A 26664-nucleotide genomic window follows, 5' to 3' on the forward strand; every position below is an offset into this window, starting at 1 on the left:
CTGCAATGACTCACCTCCCTCCCCCCTTTCCCCGGTTTCCTTGTTTGCACTTCTCCTCCTGGCCACGTGGCGGCCGGTGCGGACACTCACCACCCGGACCCCGCGTCCCCGGCAGCAGTGCCCCTACACACACCCCAGGGCCGCTTCTGCCCCCTGGGCAGCTTCGGCAGGCGCCCGCCCTGGGGTCCGGACCCCAACCCCTGCCGGTGCCCGCCCCCTTGCCCTGCGCCCTCTCCTACCCGGAGGAGGGCGCCTCCTCCCCGCCCCCTCATCCCGTCTGGGGGAGGGGAAGGGGGCGGGCGGCTCTGGGGGTGTGACAGCTCCCGCCCGGCCCAGTGCCAGCTGCAGCCTCGTTTCAGCGCCCGGTGCCAGCTGGCTCTTTCGTCTGGGACCGAGCGAAGGCTCGAGGTTGCCGGTCGCGGGGGGGTTCGGTGGGCTGGGGGCGGGCTCGACCCCCCACCCCCGTCACCCCTAGCCCTCTACCCACCCGAGAGGAACCTCCTCACCCAGCTCTGCATTCCGCTGTCCTGGCAGCCGATCCAACTAGGAATTGTTCTTGTGCACTGCGCCTGGGACTTGCTGCCCGCGCTCCTCCAGGATCCCCCTATTGGAACTGACAGGGGATCGCTGGAGGTCCCCCGGCTTTTTGCTAGAGCCCTTACGGCTGTGTGAGCTTGAGAAGGAACATGAAGGTGGGTAAGGTGGGGTCAGGGTTGAGGAGGAACCCAGGGCGGGAGAGGAAGCAGACACCGTGGGGAGTTTGAGTGGGAGAGAGAGGGTTGGTCAGGGGTGAGGGAGGAGGAGAGAAGAATTTGTGTGAAGCTGCATTTTTGGGGATCCAGTGAGTCAGTAGCCTCACACTGAGAGATGGTGGAGCTTCCTGCAGAGGCATGAGCAGTGAGGAAGGGCAGAATTCCAAAAATGATAGTAGGGAAGAAGGGCCCACTCTTCTCGGGTGAGCCAGGCTGAGACCCCTAAGTGAGCCAGAGCGGCTGGCCCGGCGGAGGTCTTCCTGTCCCTCCCCTCCGCTCCTGGCAAGGCTGCAGTACCTCCGCCTGACTAGCCCAGAGGACTGGAAAGAAGTGGTTCTGCTTGGGGCAGTTGTGTTCTGGCCTCCATGGCTGTCGGCCTTCCTTCCCATGTCACAGGTGGGCTGGCCAGGTGAGAGCTGCTGGCAGGTCGGCCTAGCTATTGCGGAGAGCCCTGCTCTGGGAGCATCACCTGTGGGGGGCCTTCCTGACGGGGTGCCTGAGGGGACACTACTCAGCATGGTGCTCAGGAGGATGCATCGGCCCAGGAGCTGCTCCTACCAGCTGCTGCTTGAGCACCAGCGCCCCAGCCGCATCCAGGGGCTTCGCTGGGTGAGTACCTGTTCCCTGGCCCCTTGGCAGAAGGGGGCCTGGCTCAGGAGTGAAGGCATGTCACTGGTGGCTTGGCTGTCTCTGGGGGCTTGGAGGGATGGAATGGACACTGGGTAGAGCAGCTTGGCTGCAGTGTGTGTGGGTGACTCACATGGCTGCAACGTGTGTATCTGTGTGTGAGAGGGTGCCCAAGTGCCTCCACTCGGCATTGGGGGCAAGAGGAAGGGGATTTGCCATTTATCCATCACTTCTGTGTGCCAGGCATCCAGTTAGTTACTTGTGTGCTCTTTCCAGGTGGGAGTGGGAGGGACTTGTGAAATGCTGGGGGCCGGGTCAGGGAGTAGTGAGGTAAGGTTTGTTACTGTTCTTGCTCTGTCACCGTGGCAACACTCTCCTTTAGCGAACCACTGAACTTGGCAGGCTCTGCTTTATGATCTTGGGGTGAAGTGGTCATATGGGCACTGCTTAACATCAGACTCTAGGTGTTCAGGGGGAGGATTCTGGAGAAGTGGGGGAGAACCTGAGATGACTGGAGCTCCCTTTGCCAGGGAATGGAGTCTCTGGAGTTAGGGCTAGAAGATTGAAGGAGAGAGCAGGGGGTAGAAAGAGAAGTGAGATAGGAAAGAATGGTTGAGTTCTATGTATGCGTGGGGCCAGGGCAGGATAGTAACTATAGGGTTCAAATCAGAGCAGCTGGGATGAGGCTTCTGCTTTCCTCCAAGCCCTTAGACTTTGAGTAACATCACCTGAGATTCAGTTATGTGTCTATTATGTGTTCCCATCATGGGGTGGAGGCTAGGGAGGTCAGGGGAGAGGTGTGGGGTGATAGGAGGGTGCTTGGGTGAAGGGAAAGCAAGAGTGGGTAGTAAACTTGGGAGAACGTTTCTCTTGTTAACAAGTCCCTATGAGTAGAGCAGTCACCAACTTGTCCATCCTTTTTCCTACCCTGCCCAACTCCCATTTATGTTTACCAAAATGGGAGGCTGACTTGAGAAAAAACTGAGGTCCACAAGATGAAGGGGTCTGCCCAGCAATTAGGATTGAGAGGAAGATCTGGGTGTCAGTCCCCAGCTCTCCTGCCAGCCGCTTTCTGGCTAGGTCTCCCTGATAAGGGGCTTCTTGGATCTGAGTTCTGCCTAAGATTGGACCCTGGAAGGGCCCAGGGAGCTGGTCCCTTCTGGGTTTAGCTGCCCCCACCCCTCCAAGAGCCCGACCCTTTGGCTCACTGGCAGTAGCTATTGCTTGGAGCTAGTAGGCTGGAACCCTCCCTCCAGTCTTCCTTCTCAGGCTATAATTACTTGTGCATTTCCTGCCCCCTTCCTAGCTTCTAGAGGCTAGGTAGGGAGTGGGGGGAAGGTCAGGTACCAGAACAATGAGGTCACTGGAAGATCCCCTGGGATCCAAAGTCTGGGACAGAGTAGAGGAGGCCGCCAGGCTGTCTCCTGAACCCCCCCACCCCAGCCCCTAGAACTGAAGGGCTGGGGAGGCCAAAAGGGTGTGGTGAGGGTTGCTGGAGTGTGACTAGGTCAAAGGCACAGAAACAAGGCCCCTCTCCTACCAGGTGGGAGGGCAAATGGTGCTTGGTGAATAGAGGGAACTTAGGTTTTTAGGGCTAGGGGCAGATGGCCACACCTTTTCCTGATGACCATTTCTGGGGAATGGGGGGCTGGGAGGGAGTATGCCTGTGCTTAAGAGTCTGTGGAGTTGCATTTCTTACCTCTTGATAATGCCTTTGGCCCAAGAAAAGGGCTCACATGAGGGAACAAGTACCCGGTGGAGAATGTGGGCATGCTCACCTGTTCACACATAGGATACAGGGTAGGTATTAGAAGAGGGTGAAGCCCAGAGTCCTAGGAGGAAAATGCTGGCAGTTATTCAGGCTGTACTTTCTTTGTAGAAAGCTAAGAAGAAACTCCTCAGGCTGAGGTCTAAAAAGAGTTCTATCTCTTCCTACCTAGACCAGGACAAGGGAAAATGAAAGCAGGAGGGTTTGAGGTTAGATACAGAAAGTCCTTACCATCCTTCTCATTCTACCAAGGAGAGCAGAAGCTCAGGGAGGTGAAACAACTCCTCCAGAGTCACAACTACTTGGAAGATGTAAGTTTCCACTGCCGAACTCCACTACCAAGGCTGAGCTTAGTAGTAGGTACTTTTATCCTATTTCACTGCTATTTCATACTAACTGTGGCAAACATAGCATTGGCATGGAATGGAAAATGGAAGTACATCATCTTCTTTGGAAGATATGAGGAGGAGATGAGATCTTGTCTGATGTCTGTGGGCTAACAGAAGGGTCAACTGTCTGGAGGCAGGGACAAGATCAGGGTGACCTCTCATGGGTCCTACTAGCTCAGGGGAGCCTGAGATGCTGTTCTGTGAGTGATAGTGTTGGGGGAGGCATCCCTGTTCTCTAACTCAGAAAATATGCTTCTATCCCATCTATCCAAATAATGGTAGTAATTATATAGTCCATTTGTCCTAGGTACTATTGTGAGAACTTTACCTATATCATATTGCATAGTCCTCCCAACAGCCCTATGAGATAGGTACCAGTGTCACCATCCCCATTTTATAGATGAGAAACAGAGGCACAGAGAGGTTAAGTGACAGGTCCAGGGTTTCACAGCTGCCAAGTGGCAAAGCTGGGCTTTGGTTCCAGGTAATCTGGCTGCTTAGTTCAAGTTCATAACCACCACGGCGTACTTCTCTCTTTCAGATAGCAACACTGACACCTCAGAGTATCATCCTGTCCCTGTCCCACCACTCACAGCCCCAGCCGGAGACCCAAGGGAACTGGTCTGACGGGTCCCCACGTGGCTGGCTGGCTCTGTGCCTGCCCCTCCAGCCGAGCTCTGACACTCAGGGACAGGGCAGGGTGGGTGAGGCAGGTCACAGCATTGGTGTCAGGGGAGCAAGCACCACCCCTTCCACTCTTGAGTCCCTCCTGTCCAGGTCTGAGAAGAGGAGGTAGGTGAGAACCTTTATCCCTCCCAGCTGTTCTTCCCAACTGAGAAGCCCCAAGCTGATACTCAGGGTCATCAGATCAGGGACAGAGCATTTCTTACCTTGAATCTGGGTAATAGGTGCCCATCATAAAATTATAAAGTTTGATCAAGTTACTTACATTTTCTAAGCATTCGCTATGAGCCAGCCACTGGGCCAAGGGCATTACATTATTAACTCATTTGCTGTCCATAGTAACCCTGTGGGATAGGTACTGTTATCATTAATTCCATTTTACAGATGAGAAAACTGAAGTCCAAGGTCACACAGCTTGGTCACATAGTCTAAGGACAAACAGCTGGTAATGAGAGAACCGGAATTTGAACTCAGGTATCTGCTCCAGAGCCCACATACTTGACCACTGCTCATGAAACTCCGTCCTCTCGTTGGAAAGTCACATGCACATGAATGTGCTAGGAGTCCTGGGTGGGTGGGGGGGCAGGGGGTGCCTGAGGAGTCTCTAGATGGCATAAAGAGTTAAGTTTTCATTTCTTAACTGAAAGGTTGAGGAAACCTAACTTTTTTTTTGACCCAATGTTTTCCACATTTATTGGCTCAGGGAACACTTCTGAGGGCAGAATACCTCTAAGGTCCCCTCTTGCACAGCACACAGTGGGAGAAGCACTGGGAAGACACCACAGGAGGTGGTAGGGAGATGGTAGGCTGGAGTGGCATGGGCTTTGGAATCACACAGCACAGGTGTGAATCAGAGTGACCCTATTTTCCAGCCCTTATGACAGGTTATATAACCTCTGAGCCTCCTTTTCTCTAACTGTGAAATAAGATAAAAATACCTACTTCTAGGCTCAGCCTTGGTAGCAGAGTAGTGGAACCTTACATTTTCTAAGTAGTTGTGTGACTCTGGGTGAGTTGCTTTACCTCCCTGGGCTTCTGCTCTCCTTGGTAGAATGAGAAGGATGCCTTCAGGGTCTGCTCCTCAGCTCCAAGGGGCCAGGGCCCCCATTCTCTGGCCTTCATGCTCATCCCTGGGTAAGACAGGAAATGGTTTAAACCAGGCCTGCAGATCTGGGTCATATGACCTGGCACCCTCCCCTCCTGATGTGCCCTCTGGGTTTAGAATAACACAGGAAGGGAGCCGGTGCTGGAACCTGGGCTGTGGGCACCAAAAGGAGTTGGGACAGGCATTGCAGCCACCCGGTACATTGACATGAACAACAAGAAGTCATCAGCACTCAAGGACTGTTTGTCCCGACACAGGACCTGGCTGGGTAGCATTTCTGTCCTTCCTCCCTTCCCTGGCTCCTCCTCCTCCTTATTTCCTGTCGTTAATTCTGTGTCTGGCACCAGGCTGGGCCCCATGACCCAGACAGGGAGACCCTTGGGACACCTAGTGACTTCCACCCAGCCCTAGGCGAGGCGCCTAGGCACGCCAGGCCTCAGGCCTCTCTCTGCCTGTGCACAGCTGTAGATGCTCGTGCCCAGGGGCCTGCCAGGACCAGCAGTGGGGGCTCTGGCCTCAGGCCTGGTTGTACCCCAGCCCCCAGCCAGGCCCTTTTCAGGGACCTGAGGGCAGATGGGAAAGCAGGAGAGAGCTTGCTGGTAAGAAGAAAAAGGGAAGAAACAGAAATGGGCAGGTGCAGTGGGTGGAGTGAGACAAAAATATGAGCTTGTCTGGGTAGGAACTTGAGTTTATCCCTAGTGTCTGGCTGTCCCAGGAATGTGTGACTGAGTCAAGCAGGACACTTCACCCTGAGACTTTTGTTTCCTCATAAGTTAAAGAAGACAGATAATACCTGCCTTGATTTCACATCTGGTCCTATTTATAGAGGAGGAAATCACGGAGGTGGACATGCTTTATAAACTGTGAACTGCTCTGCCCTTGGGAGGGAGGGCTCATAGAAGGTAGACCATCCAGTCCAGAAAGCTGAAAATTCCAGGTCTTAGGTGGCAGGTAAAAAGGGTCTGCTTTCATGTGTGACATCCGAGGGCACACATGAACCAGGAGCCCTGGGTGATACCAAAGGCAGGGAAACCATGTTAACCAATGTTTCTACCATAAATTCTGTCTTCCTGTGTGCTGCCAAGGCCTTATTCACTCTTAAAAGGTTATGGATGAGTAGCACCTCAGAGCTGAAAGCAACCTTCTAGCAAGTGCCCCACCCTGTGCTTCTGAGATGAATAATAATAGCTAACATGTACAGGCAGCCTCTGGATTACAAACGAGTTCTATTCCTAAATCTGTCTTTAGTCAAATTTGTACATAAATTGGAACACTTAGTATGCATTGTATTTAAGTGCAGTCAAATACATGTGCCTTTCTATGTTTAAAAAACATTAAATAAACACTTCCAAAAAAATCCAAAGACTCAACTGCTGTTGAGTTGATTCTGACTCATGGCGACCTCCTTTGGGTTTTTGAGGCAGTAAATCTTTACCTAAGTAGATTATGCTGTCTTCCTTCTGGGGAGTGGCTGGTAGGTTTGAACTGCTAACCTTCTGGTTAGCAGTCAAATGCTTTAGGCAATAATGTTTTGATGTGGGTCACAAAGTAGTGCCTGCTTGTTATTAAGAACCATTGTACGTACCTTGAATTATAATGCTTTAGGGGTGGGTGGGGTGGGTGGGAAGGGAGGTTGGTTCATAACTATGAGTTGTACTGAGTCTGACCTAAGTCTGACATTCTGTACATAAATCGGATGTTTGTAATCTGGGGCCTGCCTGTATATAGAACTATGTGCCAGGCAATGTTTTAAACATTTGATATATATTAACTCACGTGATCTTTCCAGAAGCTTATGAATATGTGTTGTTAGATTTTCATCATCACCATTTTATGGCCACCAAAAAACCAAACTCACTGCCATGGAATCAGTCCTGACTCATAGCAACCCCTCCTTGGTTTTCCGAGGTGGTATCACTATGGAAGTAGATTGCCTAACCTTCTTTCCGAGGAGTGGCTGGTGGGTTTGAACTGCCAGCTTTCTAGTTAGCAGTCCAATGCCTTAGGCACTAAATAATTTGTTCCAGGTTGTTAAATATTTTCTTCCAGGTTGCCCGGCTAGCAGAGATTAACTGCCTGGCCAAACTGGAGCCACAGACGGCAGGGGATTTGCCTTGGTCTTGTGGTTGAGGACAGAACTTGGTTTGGGATCGATCAGTCTGTGTGATCACAGCCCAGGGGCAGGAATTCCCAGGCTTCCATGCTGCTCTCTTCCTGGTGTTCTCTCATGCTCTTCAAACTCCAACTCTCCCCTCCCCTACAAGGACACAGTTTACCTGGGAGCAAGGGCTCACCTGGACCCTGAGTAGGCAGAATGAGGCTCTCAGGGTGCTCATTTGAGGGGATGCAGTGCTTGGGTCTGGGCTGGAGATTGGGATGGTAGGGTGAGGAAGAGGTGACACCTGGCACTCAGGGGTGCTCAGTGAGTATTTGTTGAGTGAGTGGCTGAATGGATGCATCTGGAATTGGGTTGTGGGCTAAGGGTGAGAGGTGTGTGGGAAGGAGTGGGGTGAAGTGCCAACTCTCCCTCATTGCCCTCAGACACCGCTCACTGACAGCGAGGAGTCCCTGGATTTCAGCGTGAGCCTGGAGCAGGTACAGGCCGGGGAGGGGGTGAGCTGTGTGTATGTCTGTGTGTGTGGGGGGGCAGGCCAGGGCTCAGGACCTGAACCAGCTATGTCCCTCCTCTTTTGAAGGCTTCCACAGAACGGGTGCTCAGGGCTGGGAAGCAGCTGCACCGACATCTCCTGGCCACCTGCCCAAACCTCATCCGAGACAGAAAGTACCACCTTAGGCTCTACCGGTGAGTGGAGCCCCTCCCTGCCTCCTCACCCAACCCCACCATTCCTTTTCTCTCTCTTGCCCCTCTATTCCAAACATCTGGGATATAACCATGCTTTAGCAGAGGAACTGGGGTTGGTTGAGGAGGGTACCTTTCTGAAGGAGAGTCCTTCTTTCTCCCCTGTCCACCATCCTCTTTCCATATGATTCTCCCTTCTCTCTGTGTTCCCTTCTACTTCTTATAGGCAGTGCTGCTCTGGCCGAGAGCTGGTAGATGGCATCTTGGCCCTGGGGCTTGGGGTTCATTCCCGGAGCCAAGCTGTGGGAATCTGCCAAGTGTTGCTGGATGAAGGTGCTCTTTGCCATGGTGAGCTTGAGTACAGGGTGGGTCACCCAGGACTAAGCAGGGCATCCTAGGGAGCAGGCATCAATAGGGGTTAATAAGGATATTGACATTGCAGTGGGTCCCATACCCACACAGCCTTAATATCTCTCCTTCCCATGCCTGGGCCTCTGCCCCACAGTGAAACACGACTGGACCTTCCAGGACCGAGAAGCCCAATTCTACCGTTTTTTTGGGACAGAGCCAGATCCCACAGGAGCTCATGAAATGGAGGAGGAGCTGGTGGAGGGTATAGCTCTGCTCTCCCAACGTGGGCCTGATGCCCTGCTCACAGTGGCCCTTCGAAAGTCGTGAGTCAGAGGCCCTGCACCCCCAAACCCCAGGTCCCACACAGCATTCAGGTTTCTCTCTGAAGGGATCCCTTCCCCCTGAAGGAAAGTAACCTGGAGGGACCTGGAGACTTGAGCTCTGGTCTTTCATTCTACCATCAATTTGCTATATGAGCTCAAGCCATCTTATCGCTTGCCAAGCCTATCTCCTCCTCTGTAAATAAGGGTGCTGGTCTCTAAGGAGCTTCCCCCTAAGGAGGGTTGGCTTTGGAATCTGCAGGCAGATGTGGTTTCAAATTCCAGGTCTGCCAGCTACTCGCTGGTTGACCTTGGCCTGTCTATGCCAGCAGCTTCCTCATTTGTACAATGAGCATAGTAGTCCCACGTCATAGGGCTGTTGTGAGGACAGAATGAAACAATGCGTGTAAAATGCTCAGCACAGTGTCTGGCATGTGGTGTGTGCTCACTAAAGGTTAGCCTGCCATTGATAAGTCACTGTGGAGGTGCCACCTGGCCCTAAGCCTGAGGTGAGGTGAAATGGCTCTCCTGCCTGGCCTGGGGCCCACAATTCAGGATTGGCTTCCTCTGCCTCCTCTAAGTGCCCCTTCCTGTGCCCACAGCCCGGGTCAACGCACTGATGAGGAGCTGGATCTCATCTTTGAGGAGCTGCTGCACATCAAGGCCGTGGCCCATCTCTCCAACTCGGTCAGCCCCCTGCCTTGCCCATTGCAGCTGGCCCAGGGGATTTCTCTTGCTGTGACCCTCCCCTGACTGCTGCCACTGAGAACCCAACTACTGTGCTGGAAGATAGTTCTTCCCCCAGGGCTTGACATTTTGAATCTTGCTTCTTGCTTCCAGTACCCCTGTCTGAAAATCCTTTGCTTCTCTTATCTCCCCTGCTCTTTGTCTCCTGCTAAGTCCTAGTGACACATACTTGACCTCACCACCTCCCCATCCCTCAAGTACTAATGTCTTTTGACCTAATCTCCTGTTTCACTAATCTGACCCCTCTTCACCTGAACATGCCACCCCTGACCTGACTCTCCCCACCCCACAGGTGAAGCGGGAGTTAGCAGCAGTTCTGCAATTTGAACCACACAGCAAGGCAGGGACTGTGTGTAAGTTGGGCAGGGGATAGGGAGCTGAGCATGAGGGGCCTGAACATGGGCAGAGGCCACAGAGATGTGGAAATGATGGAGGGAACTGCATATGATCTTGCTTCTCTCAGTGTTCAGCCAGGGAGACAAAGGCACCTCATGGTACATTATCTGGAAGGGGTCTGTCAATGTGGTGACCCATGGCAAGGTATGTCCTTCCTCCTCCCTTCCCCAGCCCTGAGGTCTATGTACTTGTGGGCAGTAACTTTGCTGGTTGTCCACATCTCCTCCTGTCCTGGTTGTCCTCCCTGCCCTGGGTCTGTCCCTGTGAGGGCTAGGGGTCTGGGCTGGGTCATGATGGAAGGCTTGGCTTCAGGGGCTCGTGACTACTCTGCATGAGGGAGATGACTTTGGACAGCTGGCTCTGGTAAACGATGCACCCCGGGCAGCCACCATCATCCTGCGAGAAGACAACTGCCATTTCCTCCGGGTGGACAAGCAAGACTTCAACCGCATCATCAAGGTGCCACTGCTGGGGGTGGGAGGATGGGAGACATAGGACATGGGGCAAAGGGGAAGGGACCAGCCTATGAGGAAGAAAGGAAGTAGGAGACGGGGAAGCTTGAATGTGACAGGTGGGGTGGGACCATAAACCTAGGTGTATGTGAGGAGGCAGAAGGAAACCAGTGACTTAGGACAGGCTTAGAGAAGAGACCAAGGGGAGTGGTGGACTTACAGAGCTGATGGGGGCTGGAGTGTCAGGGGAAGCAGTGTGATGGTGGGTGGGACCCATGGAGGGCGGGCAGGAAGGGAAAGAGGTGGAGGAGGGGCTTAGCTGGGGGATGCACAGTTGAAGGTTGTGGGGGGGGGGGGGCGATTAGGGATCCAAAAGTCATAAGTGGATCCAAAGTCATAGGGATCCAAAGTCATAAGTGTTGAATGGGGTTGGGGAAGGGCTGTAGGTCCTTATGGGACTCTTGTAGGTCTCAGGGTCTGGAATGGTGGAGGTGAGAAGAGAGGCCTTAACAGGGAGAAGGAGCCATCATGTTGGGCCTGATGTTGATCACTGAGTGTGGCTTTTTCTCCAGGATGTGGAAGCCAAGACCATGAGGTTGGAAGAACATGGCAAAGTGGTGCTGGTGCTGGAGAGAACCTCTCAGGGCTCAGGCCCTTCTCACCCCCCAACCCCAGGCAGGAACCGGTAACACACCCACCATGTTCCTGCTCCATTCCTGCCCTCTTGCCCACCTTCTCACCTTCTATTTCTCAGCCTCTATTCCCTTCCCCCATGTCATACCCCTACCCTCCGACCAACTAGGGGTGGAAAGGCATCAAGGGACTAGGATTTACACCCTGAGTCAGCCTCCCTGACCATCCCCAAGATGGCACGGGGTAGGCAAAAAGCATGATATAATTATTGATGGTGCCCCAAATGTGGGAGTAGGCAGTAGTGGCACAGTGTTATCCATTGGCCATTTCTGCTAGGTATACGGTAATGTCCGGCACCCCAGAGAAGATCCTAGAACTGCTGTTGGAGGCCATGCGGCCTGATTCCAGTGCTCATGACCCAACAGGTAGGGGCAGGAGACACCCTGCCTGTTCTCATGCTCACATTCTACCTGCACTGACTCATTGGGTGGTCAGCGAACCTGGGTGAGAGCCAAGCACCCTGTATCTGACCTCATCGGGTGCTGAGTTGGCCATACAGCCAGTCACAGTCTTACCGTGCTTTTGGTTTGGGTGGGGAGCATTGTCATGCTCTGGGATTGCTGGCACCTTGCACATGGTGGACTTGGGGGGAAAGGGTGCTCCAGCTGTGCATATACCTGTGCTCAGTCACTGTGGCCTCTGAAGGCTTTGTCTGTTCCCACCCTGCCCTACAGAAACGTTCCTCAGTGACTTCCTGCTGACCCACAGTGTCTTCATGCCTAGTACCCAGCTCTGTGCTGCCCTCCTGCACCAATATCCTCTCAGCCCCAGGGCAGGTAGTGTGTGGGGATAGGATGGTATATGGAGCAGGGAAGAGGAAGCCCCATTACTGAACCCTCTGATTTCCCCAGCCTTGGGCCAGGCCCAGCTTGTTGGTGGGCCCTGGGCACTCTGCCCCTCCTCTGCCCTGTTTGGTTTTGTGGTTTTCTTGACTGATGCCCACCTTCCACGCGGAGCCTGCGGGAGGCAGTGAGCAGGAGCGCAGCACTTATGTCTGCAATAAGAGGCAGCAAATCCTGCGGCTGGTCAGCCAGTGGGTGGCCCTGTATGGCTCCATGCTGCACACTGACTCTGTGGCCACCAGCTTTCTCCAGGTACCTGGGAGTGAGGCAGGGCTGGACCCGCCGCTCGGGGGTCATGTGGCTACAGCCAACTCACTGACTCTTGGCTCCTCACAGAAACTCTCAGACCTGGTGAGCAGGGATGCCCGGCTTAGCAACTTGCTGAGGGAGCAGTGGCCAGAGAGGCGGCGACACCACAGGTGATGACCTGGAAACTAATTTGTCATCACTGGGATGGAGAGCACCAATCTGTAGTCAAATACTTGGCTTTAAATCCAGGCCATGCCTCTTGCAGCTGTGGAACCCTGGGCTTGTTACACCCTCTCAGGGCTTTGTATTCCTGTCTGTAAATCAGGGAGAGCAGCTGCCTCATCATGGGCATTAAGAGAGCTATTGCACCTGAGGTGCTTAACACAGGGCTTTGCACACAGTAAGCACCATCAAGTGCTGGCTGGGATTGCTCATGTTTCATTTGTCTATTCCCACTTATTTCAATGAGCTCTTCTTATCAAGCCCCTTACGTCATGCTTTGTCCATTCTCATACATCATGCAATCATTCATTTGTTCACTCATATCCTGAGTTTATCTACCATTCTCACTTCCACCATTCCACTCACATTTATTATTGAGTGCCCTTGGTACGAGGTCCTGCCAGCCCCACCCAGTCAGCTTCCTAGAGTTTACCTTCACCTTCCCAGACTTTCCCAGGGAGACAACTGAGGTTCAGGGACATCTCACCTGAAAGTGCTCAACCTGAAACTCTGTCCATTTCTCCATTTAGTTCTTACCCTTCCCCTGTTGGTCTGGGAAAATCACAGAATCCAGGATCCAGCCCCTGGTTGCCAACCCCGTTCTCCCCTCCCTGTGTGATATATGATGCTGGCCTCTGAGCCTGGTCAAGGAAGAATGGAACCCAGAGTTGGGACACCTCCCCTGCTCCTGACCCTGCATATACTTTTAGGCCCCCACGGATACCTGGTCTCATCTCACTTTCCTCTCACCTGTCCCACAGGTTGGAAAATGGCTGTGGGAATGCATCTCCTCAGTTGAAGGTATCTGCCCTGACTGGCTCCTCACATCTCTCTCCACACCCAGACTTGTTCCCCCTTTGCTCCTGCTGGACTGCTTGGCTCCTCCTCAGCTCCCATCCTGGGGGCCATGATGGGAAGTTTCCCCAAACACGGAGACATACCCTAGGTCTGAGGATAGGTGTTCTGGGCCAGGCCTTGAAAGGGAGATCCTAAGGTTTAAGGTGTCACCCTACACCCCCATCCCAAGGGACTTTTGTTGGATTTGAGAGAGAATTTGTTCCCACCAGAAGCCAGGGATGGTGCCTTGAGGTGGTCTCTGAGGTCTGCAGGGTTCCAGGTGGCCAGGGTTGTGGAGTCCAGAGGAAGTCAAGGCCCCTCTCCAGTATCAGAGGTGATGGGTTCCATTCCCAACAGGGAGCCTGTCGGGGGTGTGCAAAGGGGCAGAAAGGTGTGCCTGGAATGAAGATTTGGTTGAGGAATAGTGGGAGAAAGAACTAGAAAGGTAGGTTGGGGCTGATTTTGGGAAGTGCTATATTGAGAATAAAATCTGAACACCTTACCCTGGCCTACGAGGATCTCCTCCTATCCTGCTCTCCACTTTGCTGATACTCTCTTTGGCTACTTCTCTTCTATAGGCAAAGCTTGTTCTTACCTCAGGACCTTTATACTTGCCCCCCCTCCTGGAACTTACTTTCTCTGACTTTTTGACTGGATCATTGTTACTATTTTGATTTCAGCTGAAATCTTGGACTCTCAGAGAGGCCCCTGGAAGCTCCCTACTCAGACCACCCTCCCTCACTCCCTTGCCCCTTCCCTCCAAGATATGCTGTATGATTTTCTTCAAAGTGTCATCACTTTGTGGAGTTACCTTCTTTGTTTATTAGTCTACTTGCTTATTGTTTGTTATTATCTGTCACATCCACTGGAATGCCAGCTTCCTGAGTTTGGAGCCTTGTCCTCTGCTTCTTAAGCATTCATGCTCACCCTGGCATGCAGCTGATGCTCAGGAACTAGTGTTGAGCCATTATTATGTGCCAGGCACTGTGCTGGGTGCCAATGGTGGTCTAGTTGGCTCACAGAGCCACCTCTGTCCCCATGGAGCTTACAGTGAAGCAAAGGATGGAGCCATCCAACAATAATGACAAAAGCAGGGGTCTCTAAAAGCAGAGGAGGGGGAGAGCTGACTCAGGAAAAGTGTCCCTGGGAGAGTGGTTCCTGGAGCTGAGAGCTACAGGGTGACGGTCAAGGAAAGCCAGCAGCATGCACCAGGCTGGAGAAGGAGGGAGCCAGCCTGCTCAGAGCCCTGGAGGAAGGAAAGTGAGCAGGGCACTGGAGGAGGTGGGAGAGGCTGGCGGGGCCCAGAGTCTGCCAGGCTCCTGGTAAAGAGAGTAATAGTCATTGAAGGGGCTTGAGCTAAGGACTGACACCATCTGATTTGTGTTTTGAATAGGAAGCTTAATCTGAATCTGGTCAGACAGATTGGAGGAGGAAGGACCGGAGGCACCTGAACAGACAAGCTATTGTAGTAGATAAGGTGTGAGGTCTTACAGATAGGCGGCTCGGGATATTAGTGTGGGGGAAAAGGGGTGCTGGGAAACCCGTTTGAAAGAAGAATCCACAGACCAATGTGGTAGGCTATGGGGAGGTGGCAGAAGCCTAGAGCCCAGGAGAAGGGCTGGGAAGAGGAGTGACTGGGAGGCAGAATAAGGGAGTCCGATGTGCTTATGGTGATGGCTCACGGACGTGGAAGGGTCAGGTAGGTGTTTGAGACCAGGACTTAGAAGGGCATTTCGCACTGATGGTATAGTTATGAAAGTCACCTCCATGCAGGTGGCTATGAGGCTATGAGGAGCTCTGAGGAAAGGTTGGAGGGAAATCTAGGGGAGAACAAGAACAAGAGACAAAATTCTGATCCTGAAGGATCTACCACACTTGAGCCGGGAGGAGGGAGTCAGCTGTAAAGTTGGAAAGAGCAGTCAGGGTGGGATGACAAACTTGTGTTATGGAGGCCTTTGCCCAGCTGGAAGTACTCCGCCAGGAGAGGTTCAACAGTGGTTAAGGCCCACTGAGTAAGTAAGGGCCGTGGGGTTTGATAGGGTAGTTGTCACTGTAGAGCGTCAGTGCATGGCAGCACAAACAAAGAAGCAGGTTTTCAGGTCCCAGTTCTGCCACTTAGCAGCTGTGTGGCCTTGGGCATGATCCTCAACCACTTATGTCTCATCTATCTCATGCATAAAATGGGAATAATAATAGTACTTATGTCAAAGGGCTATTGGGAATATTTAGATACTTAGAACAATGGCTGGCACATAGCAAATGATAGTTGGAAGGAGAGAAAGGAGGGAAAAGCAGGTCAGCTGAGCTGTGTTCCTATTAGAACAGCTCTGGACCTACTGGGCAGTGAGCAGGCACACACATGAAGAGGGGCACAGCCTTTCATACCATGCCCAACCCTCAGGCCTATTCTATCTCTTCTGGAGCCTTGACCCTGGCCACCTCACCTGGGCTCTGGTTAACGTGGCATGCAGAGTCCTCTGGTGGTGTGCATGCGGGGTACATCCCATACTCCTGGTTACAAAGGCCCTTCAACTGTCCCTGCCTTGTATACACTCCTCTTGTATTCTCCAGGCTTTACTTTCTCTCTCTCTAGGCCCGGAGTGCTCCTGTTTGGCTCCCCAGCCAGGATGAGCCCCTTCCCAGCAGCAACTGTGCCATCCGAGTAGGAGACAAAGGTTGGTGGCTCAAGCCAGAATGGTGGAGCCTGCCATATGCTCCCTGCCGCTTCTATGTTTTGTGTCCCATCCTACAGTCACACTTGACCTTGGTGCTCCTGGCCTGAGGGTGGTACAACATTCTCCCATGCTGCCAGGCATTCTGCCTTCTGTGCCCCCTCTCCCAGGCTCTGGGCCTACTCATCCCTGTCTGTGCAGCTTATCTACTAGACTTTTCTTCCACCCCTTCCCCTCCTCCTTGGCATCCTTCCTCCCCAGGGTTGGGGAGACCAAGCAGCCCCCTCCCACAGCTAAGCCCGGTCTTCCTCTTCAGTTCCCTATGACATCTGCCGGCCCGACCACTCAGTGCTGACCCTGCAGCTGCCTGTGACAGCCTCAGTGAGAGAGGTGATGGCAGCATTAGCACAGGAGGACGGCTGGACCAAGGGGCAGGTGCTGGTGAAGGTCAATTCCTCAGGTGGTGAGTTGTGGCTCTGGGCAGGGTGGCTCCGAGGGATGTTACTTCTCAGATCCACACCCAGATCCTTTGAATGAACATTATCATTATCTTCATCTTCATCAATGCAGATGATGGTTAGTGTTTATGGGAGATTTATTATGTCTATTCAAAGTGCTTTACAAGTAGTGGTTAAAAACATGAGCTCTACTTTGGGCTCTTTTAAAGAATTTTCTATATGGAACCAAAGTGACAACAGCAACTCGAAAGGTTCGATGGGAAGTTTAGGGGGCAGTGAGTTTATGTTAATGGAGGAGGAACAATTCAAGAAAAGGAGGGTGAGAATGGTTGCACAACTTGAAGAATATAATTGATGTCATTGACTTGTCCATGTAGAAACTGTTGAATTGGTATATGTTTTGCTGTGTACATTTTCTACAACAACAACCACAAATTATTTTAAAAAAATAAATCCAATCACCTACTGTTGTTGTTGTTATGTGCCATTGACTCAGACCTGACTCATAGCGACCCCTCCTTGGGTTTCCGAGGCAGTATCATTACGGAAGTAAATTGCCCCATCTTCCTTCTGAGGAGTGGCTGGTGGCACCTGTGCACACACAAAAAAGAAAACATGAGTTCTAGAAACTGCCTGCTGCTTGAGTTTGATACCAGCCCTTTGCACACTAGCTATGTGTCCTTGGGCAGCAAAGACTTAATCTCTTTGTGCTCAGTTTCATCATCTGTAAAGTGGGAATAATAAACGTACCTGCCTCAGAGGAATTTTATGGATTAAGTTAGTGCATATAGTAAAGTGTTTAGGACGATGTCTGGCACATTGTTGTTGTTGTTGTTGTTTGCCGTCGAGTTGGCCCCGACTCATAGCGACCCCTCCTTGGGTTTCCAAGGCAGTTATCACTACGGAAATAGGAATGCCCAACCTTCCTTCCGAGGAGCAGTTGGTGGGTTTGAACCGCCAACCTCCTGGTTAGCAGTCAAGTGTGCCTTAGGCACTATGCCACCAGAGCTCCCAATGATAATAATGGTCACAGTTAATACTTAAATGGCACATAGTCAATGCTATTTAAGTATTAACTGTGACCATTATTATCATTGGGAGCTCTGGTGGCATAGTGCCTAAGGCATTTGACTGCTAACCAGAAGGCTGATGGTTCAAACCCACCAGCCACTCCTTGGAAGGAAAATTGGGCAATCTACTTCCGTAGTGATACCACCTCAGAAACCCAAGGAGGGGTTGCTATGAGTCGGATCCAACTCCACGGCAGTGAGGGTTTTTTTTGGTATTATTCTATAGTCACTTAACAACCTCACGAGACAGATAATTTTAACCCGCCTTTAGACAAGGAAAGTGCAGCTTGAGGGGATGAAGCAATTTACCTGTGATCACACAGTGATCGAGAACGTAACTGGTCTTTGAATTTAGGTAGTCTTCATTCATTTAGTGAATTGATAAACATTTTCAGGGTCACTAGGGGCCAGGCACTGTCTTGGGAGCTAGAGGTACCAGACAGGTAAGATAGATCATTTTGATGGTCAAGAACATGGACTCTGGAATCCTAGACCTGTGTTGGAACCTCAGCTGTACTAATTATTATTTGTGTCATCCTGGGCAAATTGCTTAACCTCTCTGAATCTCAGTTTCTTTGTCTGTGAAATGAGCACTATAGTTACATGTATTCCACAAGACTGTGATGGCTGTTAAATGAGATAATAGATATAAAGCATGTAGCATGGGCCTGGCACAAAGTAAGTGCTCAAAACATGGCAGCCATGATGATTATTAAGACCTGCTTCTGTGATCTTGGGACATTAAAAACTGCTGTTCTTTATGGAGGGCCCAACCCAGGCCTGACAGCTGGAGGCCAGGGTAGGCATAAATTAGGGCATTCAAAGAATAATGGCGAGGGGTGGAGGTGAGAAAAAGCCTTCTCCCAGTCAGGAAGTGGAGTGAGACAATGAGGTCACCTGTGCCTGTGTGCTCTCAGTGGAAAGCATTGCCCTCTGGTGGCAACACAGTGAGTTGCAGTTGTCTAACCCTCTAGCATTCCATGGAGTATATTACGACTCATAGCAACCCTTTAGGACAGAGTAGAACTGCTCCCCAAGGTTTCCAAGGTCATAAATCTTTATGGAGGCATACTGCCTCATCTTTCTCCCATGGAGCAGCTGGTGGGTTCAAACCATCAACCCTTTGGTTAGCATCTGACTGCCTTAACCACTACACCACTAGAGCTCCTTGCATTTGTCCAAAGTCAGTATTTATTAAGATCCTACAATGTGCCAGGAATACCAGAAAGATGTTTACTTATGTTTTATTGACTATGCAATAGCATTTGATTGTGTGGATCATAACAAATTATGGATAACATTGAGAAGAATGGAAATTCCAGAACACTTGACTGCACTCATGAGGAACCTGTGCATAGATCAGGAGGCTGTTGTTCGAACAGAACAAGGGGATACTGCGTGGTTTAAAATCAAGAAGGGAGTGCATCAGGGTTTATCCTTTCACCATGCTTATTCACTTTGTATGCTGCGCAAATAATCCGAGAAGCTGAATTATGTGAAGAAGAACGTGGCATCAGGACTGGAGGAAGACACATTAACAACCTGCGATATGCAGAAGATGCAACTTTGCTTGCTGAAAATGAGGATGACTTGAAGCACTTACTGATGAAGATTACCTAAATATAAAGAAAACAAAAATCTTCACAACTGGTCAATAAACAGCTTCACAGTGGATGGAGACAAGATTGAAGTTGTCAAAGACTTAATATTACTTGGTTCTACAACCAACACCAATGGAAGCAGCAGTAAAGACATCAGATGACGTATTGCATTTGACAAATCTGCTGCAAAAGACCTCTTTCAAGTGATGAAGAGCAAAGATGTCTCTTTGAAGCCTAAGGTGCGTCTAACCTAAGCCATAGTATTTTCAGTCGCCTCTTAGGCATGTGAGAGTCGGACAGTGAATAAGAAGAATGAAGAAGAGTTGATGCTTTTGAATTGTGGTGTTGGAGAAGAATTCTAAGAGTACCATGGACTGCTAACAGGACTAACAGATCTGTCCTGGAAGAAATGCAGCCAGAATGCTCCTTGGAAGTGAGAATGGCCAGACTTCATCTCACCTACTTTGGTCATGTTGTCAGAAGGAACCATTGCCTAGAGAAGAATATCATACTTGGTAAAGTGGAGGGTCATCAAAAAAGGGGAAAGCCTTCTGTGAGATGGATTGACACAGTGGCTGCAATGATGGGCTCAGGTATAGCAAGGATCCTGGGGCTGGCACAGGACCGGGCAGTGTTTCATTCTGCTGTACATAGGGTCGCTATGAGTTGGAGGTGATTCGATGGCACCTAACAACAGCAATGTGCCAGGCACTGCTTAGAACACTGATTTCGTACCAATATTTTATTACAAACCCTCACTATGGGTATATTTGCTTATAAATCATGTCTGTATACTACTGAAACTAAACTCACTGCTTTCGAGTCAGTTCCAACTCATAGCAACCCCTCTTTCAGTTTCCAAGGTGGTATCACTACGGAAGTAGATTGCCCAACGTTCCTCATGAGGAGTGGCTGGTGGGTTTGAACTGCCAGCCTCTGGTTAGCAGTCAATGCCTTAGGCACTACTCTACCAGAGCTCCTCTATATACTTCTATGCTAACATTATCCAATTATAAAGCTACACATAAAATAGAAATGCAAAAGAGATGTGAAAAATAAATATAGGTAGAGAGCTAACATATTTTCTTAGACACGTGTTGTTTTGTGTACTTTACTTTGAAAGTCACTGGTCTAGAGAATGAGGACTCAAATATAACTAAAACAAAATCACAGTCCACAAGGAGCTGATGATAACTAATACCAAGACTTATGTAATACGTTTTCCATTTTCCAAAGGGCTCTTCAGTGCATCTTACCCGTATAGCCATTATTTACACATATCATTTAATTTTATTTGTGAAGTAGTCAGGTAAGTCTTACTGTCTCCATTTCACAGAGGAGGCAACTGAGGCTCTGGGAGTTTAGCCCTTCCTGAGGGCAGCCTGTCTCACTGAGAATCCTATTACATCCTTTTCCAGTGTGTTCCCTGGGCAGTGTGGATGTGTGGGCATGTGCACCTGCACATTTACAGCAACTGCCCAGGACTCCAGCCCCACTCTTGGGAGAAGGGACCTCTGGACTTCCAAAGCAGGGCTTCCACCTTGGTCACAGGCTGATCTGGGCTTCCTCCCTGTCCCACCCAGCACAGCATCTGTTCTCTTGCAGATACCATTGGTCTGCAGCCAGATGCTCGCGGTGTGGCCACATCCCTGGGACTCAATGAGCGGCTTTTTGTTGTCAACCCACAGGAAGTGGATGCACTGGTAGGGATTAGGCAGGGTGCCAGGGCGTGGGGAGGAACTCTGTTCTGGGGATGTCAGGGTGGGTGTCCAGGGGTCACAGGGAGAAAAGGAGGAACCTGGTCCTGGCTGCCACTGGTTTTGAAGGGGGAAGAAGGAGAAGTGGGCCTTAACGATAGGGAGATTCCAGAGACTGGTGGGGGAGTGTATCCTTGGTTTGGAGTTCAAAGGAGAAAGAGGAGGCCCTACTCTAGTTAGGGGCTCCCCAGGGGCCCAAGATCCTGCAGGAAGGGGGTCTCAGCATTAGGAAACTGTCAGGAGATGCCTCCTTGGAAAACCTCATCCCTTGTTGCTCCAGCCCCTCAGCTCCCTGCAGTACCTGCTCCCCACAACACTCCTACCACAGAACCCTCTCCCCCTCCCCCATGCCTTTCCCTGGATTCCTCAGGCACCCCCCTGAGCGCTCTCCCACCTGCAGACCCCACACCCCGAGCAGCTGGGGCCCGCTGTAGGCTCTGCTGAGGGGCTGGACCTGGTGAGCACCAAGGACCTGGCGGGCCAGCTGACCGACCATGACTGGAGCCTCTTCAATAGCATCCACCAGGTGCAAGGGGCAGGCAGAACTTAGGGGAGGAGCACGGAGGCAGGGTTTCCTGCCTGAAAGTGCTGATGGCTCCTGCTGTCCCCCCAGGTAGAGCTGATCCACTATGTGCTGGGCCCCCAGCATCTTCGAACTGTTACCACTGCCAACCTAGAGCGCTTCATGCGGCGCTTCAATGAGCTACAGTACTGGGTGGCCACTGAGCTGTGTCTCTGTCCTGTGCCCAGCCTGCGGGCACAGCTGCTCAGGAAGTTCATCAAGCTGGCTGCCCAGTGAGTGCCTGGAAGAGGGTGGGGTGTGTGGCCAGAGTCCAGAAGCACCCTTTTTTTAAACCCCATCCTTGCTCAGTGTGTTGCCAAATCTACCACCCTCTTTTTCCTTTGGTCTGCTTGAGCATCTGTCTCCCATGTCTGCCAGCTTGGGTCCCTGCTGAGAAGGCTGCCTGGCCCTGTTCTGAGGCTCAGGCCTGGTTGTAGGCTGGAGAGGTGGGAGTGCTGTGGTTGCAGCTACTTCCTCTGAGGGTCCTGGGTCTTCTCACAGCCTCAAGGAGCAAAAGAATCTCAATTCCTTCTTTGCTGTCATGTTTGGCCTCAGCAACTCAGCCATCAGCCGCCTTGCCCACACCTGGGAGGTAGGTGTGCTTTGGAAATAGTCCTCACCCCACTCCTGGGAGTCGGCTGGGGGTGGGCTCTCATCCTAGAGCAGCGGCCACTCCATCTGCCTCTCCTTCCACAGCGGCTGCCCCACAAGGTCCGGAAGCTGTACTCTGCCCTGGAGAGGCTATTGGTGAGTGCTGGGCCTCGGTGGGGCATCTAGAAACCCTGAGCCTTGGGTTCCCAGTCTTTCCTCCACTTGTCCTTGGGTACATGTAGGGTTCCCAACCCTGCCTCAGGCCTAGTTCCCTCTGGCCTGTGAATCTGGGAAGTTAGCTGAGTTATGGGGGTATCCAGCATTATGATAAGAGTTGAATAGTATACTGTATCATTCAGTATGTGGGGGGAAGCATTCACTGTGGATATGTGAAGACCAGGACAGAATGTAGGGGGTGCATGGCATTGGAGCCTGAGGTGCCAGGGAGCATCAGGAGGACACTGGACTCCAGCTGTACTGCCTGAGGCCTCAGGAAGCAGGTCCTGGCATCAGGCACCCACTGTGCACCAGGGCCTGTCAGTGACCATTCAGGAGCCCCAAAGGGGTCATGTGGCTAGACTAGGAATGAAGAAGGGGCTTGTGGGCTAGACTAACTAAAAAACCAAACTCACTGCCATAGAGTCATTTCCAACACATAGAGACCCCCTTTGGGTTTCCGAGGCTGTAAATCTACTGACGTCTTCCTTCCACGGAATGGCTGGTGGGTTTGAACCACCAACCTTCTGGTTAGCAGTCAAGTGCCTTATCTACTACGCCACCAGAGCTCCTTGTGAGATAGGCTGAGGATGAGAAAAGAGTTGGGGGGCTGAGCCCTCCACTCCTAAGAACTGTTAAAGGATTTGAAGGTTTTTCAGTGTTTAGGCATGAATCAGAGTAGAGGTACTAGAGGTGCTTTTATCAGCACCTATGAGTTTTTAAGAAAAATGTTCACCTCATGGACCTGTAAATGGCTGGTTTACCCCTCTGAACAGTGGGGAGGGAGCTCCAGTGGCCCCACAAGACCCAAGAGGTTTAAAAGAATTTGTCCAACAGAGAGGGAGGAATGAGAGAAAGGGTGGGGGAGATTGATTTTTCTGGAAGCCTAAGGGCTCCTGTGACTAATTGCCATGAAACTTCCTTGGGGGCTAATCAGAGGTCAGGAAGTCACGTGCAGATCCTGAGTAGCTGTAGCCTCATGATTCAGGCTTCCTGCCTGCCATAGAAGCTGCTGGGGTGAAATCTGAGGATGAGGAGAGACTGAGCTCTGAGTCTCTTCTTTATGACATGGAGATCAGCCTCTCTTTGTCACTGCTCTTCGGTAGGACGTGCATTTGGTTGTGTGGTCTGTGGTAGGTTATGGTATACAGGATCCTCCCTCTCTAACTGGGGCTTTTTCCCTCTCAGGACCCCTCATGGAACCACCGAGTGTATCGACTGGCCTTAACCAAGCTCTCCCCTCCTGTCATCCCCTTCATGCCCCTCCTTCTCAAAGGTAATAGGATCTGCCCTTACCTTGCTGGCTCCATCTCCATCTATTCCACCCAAGTGATTACAATGTGCTGATGCCTTAGAAAGCACAAAGATGAATTAGGAGTTCACAGGCTAGAAGAGGAGTTAAGACCCATAGATAAATAATGATGATATTAGATGTCCTATGGTATGAGGTCTAAGAGATAAAAGGAAATAGCTCCAGAGGCTGGAGGGGAGCTAGACAAAGAAAGCAATGTAGGGGTGGCCCTTCACCATTCCTGGGCTACAAGAGGGGGAAAGAGTTTGGAGACTTCTGGGCAAAACCCACTTCTTTACAGACATGACCTTCATCCATGAGGGGAACCACACACTAGTGGAGAATCTCATCAACTTTGAGAAAATGGTGAGTTCAAGAAGGGTGGGCATTTGCTACCAGAGTGGGTTGGAGAACATGATTGTGGAGGGTGAAAGATGACCTAAACTTCTAAGTAGTGATATAGATATGAATACTTACTCTTAAATAGTCCCTGCCTTGCTCTATTGCATACTGGAATCTTAGAACTGGGAGTTGCTGGGGTAACAGCTTCAAATATCTCATTCTTCAAAGAGAGCCCCTCCTAGCTCTCTTCCTCTCTGAGTCCTTCCTAACTTCTTCTTTCCACTGACTGGTTCCCACTGGGCCTCTGGCTTTGTTGGAGTGACCAGGCATGACCCATCTCTTACACTCTCTAGTCCTGAGGAACCCTCGTGGCACAATGTGCTTCACCTCTAAGTGTAAGTTTGGAGGTTTGAACTCACTGGCTGTTCCAAGGGAGAAAAAACCTGGTGGTCAGCTTCCGTAAAGCTTATGGCCTAGAAAACCCTATGAGGCAGTTCTACCCTGTCACATGGCCTCACTATGAATTAAACTCGATGGCACATAACAACAACAGTTCCTAGGAATGCACCCATTCAAAGGGAGCTTGGATCCCCAGTTGTCCCACAAGGGTAGGACAGGTTTCTGCTCCTCAGGCCAGATTCCATGCCATTGTGTTGCCCACAGCGAATGATGGCGAGAGCCGTGCGGATGTTGCACCAGTGCCGGAGCCATAGCAATGGTAAGGCTGGGCAAGCGGAAGGCAGGTAGGCTGGGTGGGAGTCCCTACCCTCCCGCTCCACAATAGCCTAAGAGCCAGGTGTGGGTTCCAGGGAGCCCCTTCCCCCTACACACCCAGCTTCCTTCCCTAACTCCTTTCTCTCCTCCCACTCAGTACCTCTCTCACCACTCAGAAGCCGTGTGTCCCACCTCCATGAGGACAGCCAGGCTGCGAGGATCTCAACCTGTAAGTAGGGGTAGCAGTGGGTGCTAACCGTACTTAACCACAGCACTTGCCATGGGTCAGGCACTTTACATACATGATGTTGGTAACACTGCATAACACCTCTAGCAGGTAGGTGATAAAGATAAGGTCATAGGCTTGAGCCTTTAAGTAACTTGCAAAAGGCCACACAATTAGTTGGTGAAGAACTGGAACCCAAATTTTTCCTCCAGAGCCACATATTTTTTATTGTACCTCAGTTGCATGACCATTAACCATAATCCATGGTTCATCCCACACTGTTATCGTTGGCCCTTTATTTTCACAAATACCTCATAATACAACATACACAAAAAATTGAAAAGTAGCCAAATATATTACAATTTTGTTGAAAATATATAAACCTAGGTATAATGAGTTCAACAAACTCCAAGAAAGCTAACCACATTCAACATATCTTAAGCAGCATAAACATAAGCTAAACCAAAAAAAAAAAAAAACAAAAACCTCACTGCCATTGAGTCGATTCCAACTCCTAGCAACCCCCTTTGGGTTTCCAAGGTGGTACATCTTTATGGAAGTAGATTGCCCAGTCTTCCTCCATGGAGTGGCTGGTGGGTTTGAACTGCCAACCTTCTGTTTAGCAGTCAAATGCCTTAGGCACTACACCACCAGAGCTCCTTAAACATTATCGTAGTCAATTTACTGAAAAACAAAGAGATCATCTTAAAACTACATTTTAGTTGTTTTTGAACTTTGTAAAGAAAGTATTGTACTCTATGTAATAATCTTGAGAACCTGCTTTCTTCAGAGACTACACTCTTACCCACTGTGTTATTTTGCCCCCAAATCCAAGGAAACTGCAGATGAGAAGGTAGAGTGGGGGACAGGGGGCAGGATAGCTGGTGATACTCCTTGGTGGGGGTTCTACAAAGTGGGATCACTGCCTCCCTGATTGCTTTCTCCCCTGCCAGGCTCGGAGCAGTCCCTGAGCACCCGGAGTCCAGCCAACACCTGGGCTTATGTCCAGCAGCTGAAGGTCATCGACAACCAGAGAGAACTCTCCCGCCTCTCCCGGGAGCTAGAGCCATGAGGGGGGCTGGAGCTGAAGCAGGCACTTCCCTCCGGGAAAGCTAGGGCAGGCCCAGGCCAAGGGGCCCACAGGTGGCCACAACTGGACAGGGCTCTCCGTGGAGTAGAATCGAGGCCCTGGAGCAGGCAGCATGGAAGCAGCTATTCCCCTGTAATGACTGGTGGCCAAGGAGGACCTCGGAATGGAACTGAACTGGGGCCCAAGGCCAAGGAATGGGGGGCAGCGAGACCCTGGGAGTGGGTGGGAGAGCAGAGTGGGTTCTGGGATTCTGTGTTCAATAGAGAGCTCTCCACACCAGGTTTTTTCCAGACTCTGTGCCTCATGGCTTTGTCCTGCCTCTCCCATCCCCTGTGGTTTGTTTTCCCAGTGGATGGAGAAAGTCTGCATGTGTGCAGCATGTGTGTGCAGGGATGAGGAGCTGCTGGGATCACTCTTTCCCCTGGGAGGAGGGCCGGGGAGTCCTGCTTTTCTTTCCACAGTGTGTGAGACAGAGTTGGGTGTGATCAGGCCTGTTTATGAGGGAGTGGTGGTCCCTGAGGACCTTTATTGTTACCACAAATGAACAAAAATCTGTCTATTCTGGGGCCAGCTCTATAGAGAGTATAGAAGATGAGGTCCCCTGGGAGAAGAGCTGAGGAGGAGTTGTGATACTCATGGAGTAGACCCAGTCACACTGGCTACAGAGAGGCTGACAGAGCAGTCCCTCCACCATGTGTGGTCTCTGGGACCAGGCAGGCCTCCAAGGTGGCTGATGGCTCCCAGATGGGCCTCCCAGGCACCTGGCCATAGCACCTGCTGGATCCTGGGGCCTCTGGTAGTGTCTGGCCAGGGTCACCATCAGACTTCCATGGTGGTCTG

General features: G+C 51.2%; 1 protein-coding gene across 1 annotated transcript; it reads left to right on the forward strand.

The window, feature by feature from the left end:
* Positions 1 to 1151: 1151 nt before the first annotated feature.
* RAPGEF3 (Rap guanine nucleotide exchange factor 3) lies at positions 1152 to 25806 on the forward strand. Its single transcript, XM_007937899.2, has 27 exons — positions 1152 to 1361; positions 7867 to 7920; positions 8022 to 8128; positions 8352 to 8473; positions 8631 to 8799; positions 9399 to 9483; positions 9836 to 9896; positions 10007 to 10083; positions 10252 to 10398; positions 10964 to 11076; positions 11361 to 11449; positions 11759 to 11837; positions 12028 to 12178; positions 12263 to 12345; positions 13159 to 13198; positions 15828 to 15909; positions 16223 to 16369; positions 20641 to 20738; positions 21193 to 21318; positions 21406 to 21587; positions 21856 to 21946; positions 22051 to 22101; positions 23350 to 23437; positions 23754 to 23818; positions 24458 to 24512; positions 24666 to 24737; positions 25688 to 25806. The coding sequence occupies exons 1-27, from the start codon at positions 1269 to 1271 to the stop codon at positions 25804 to 25806; spliced, it is 2646 nt and encodes an 881-aa protein (XP_007936090.1). The 5' UTR covers positions 1152 to 1268.
* Positions 25807 to 26664: the final 858 nt, after the last annotated feature.

Source organism: Orycteropus afer, unplaced genomic scaffold, assembly GCF_000298275.1.
Source record: "Orycteropus afer afer isolate SDZICR_OR568_19922 unplaced genomic scaffold, OryAfe1.0 scaffold00045, whole genome shotgun sequence".
Classification (NCBI taxonomy): domain Eukaryota; kingdom Metazoa; phylum Chordata; class Mammalia; order Tubulidentata; family Orycteropodidae; genus Orycteropus; species Orycteropus afer.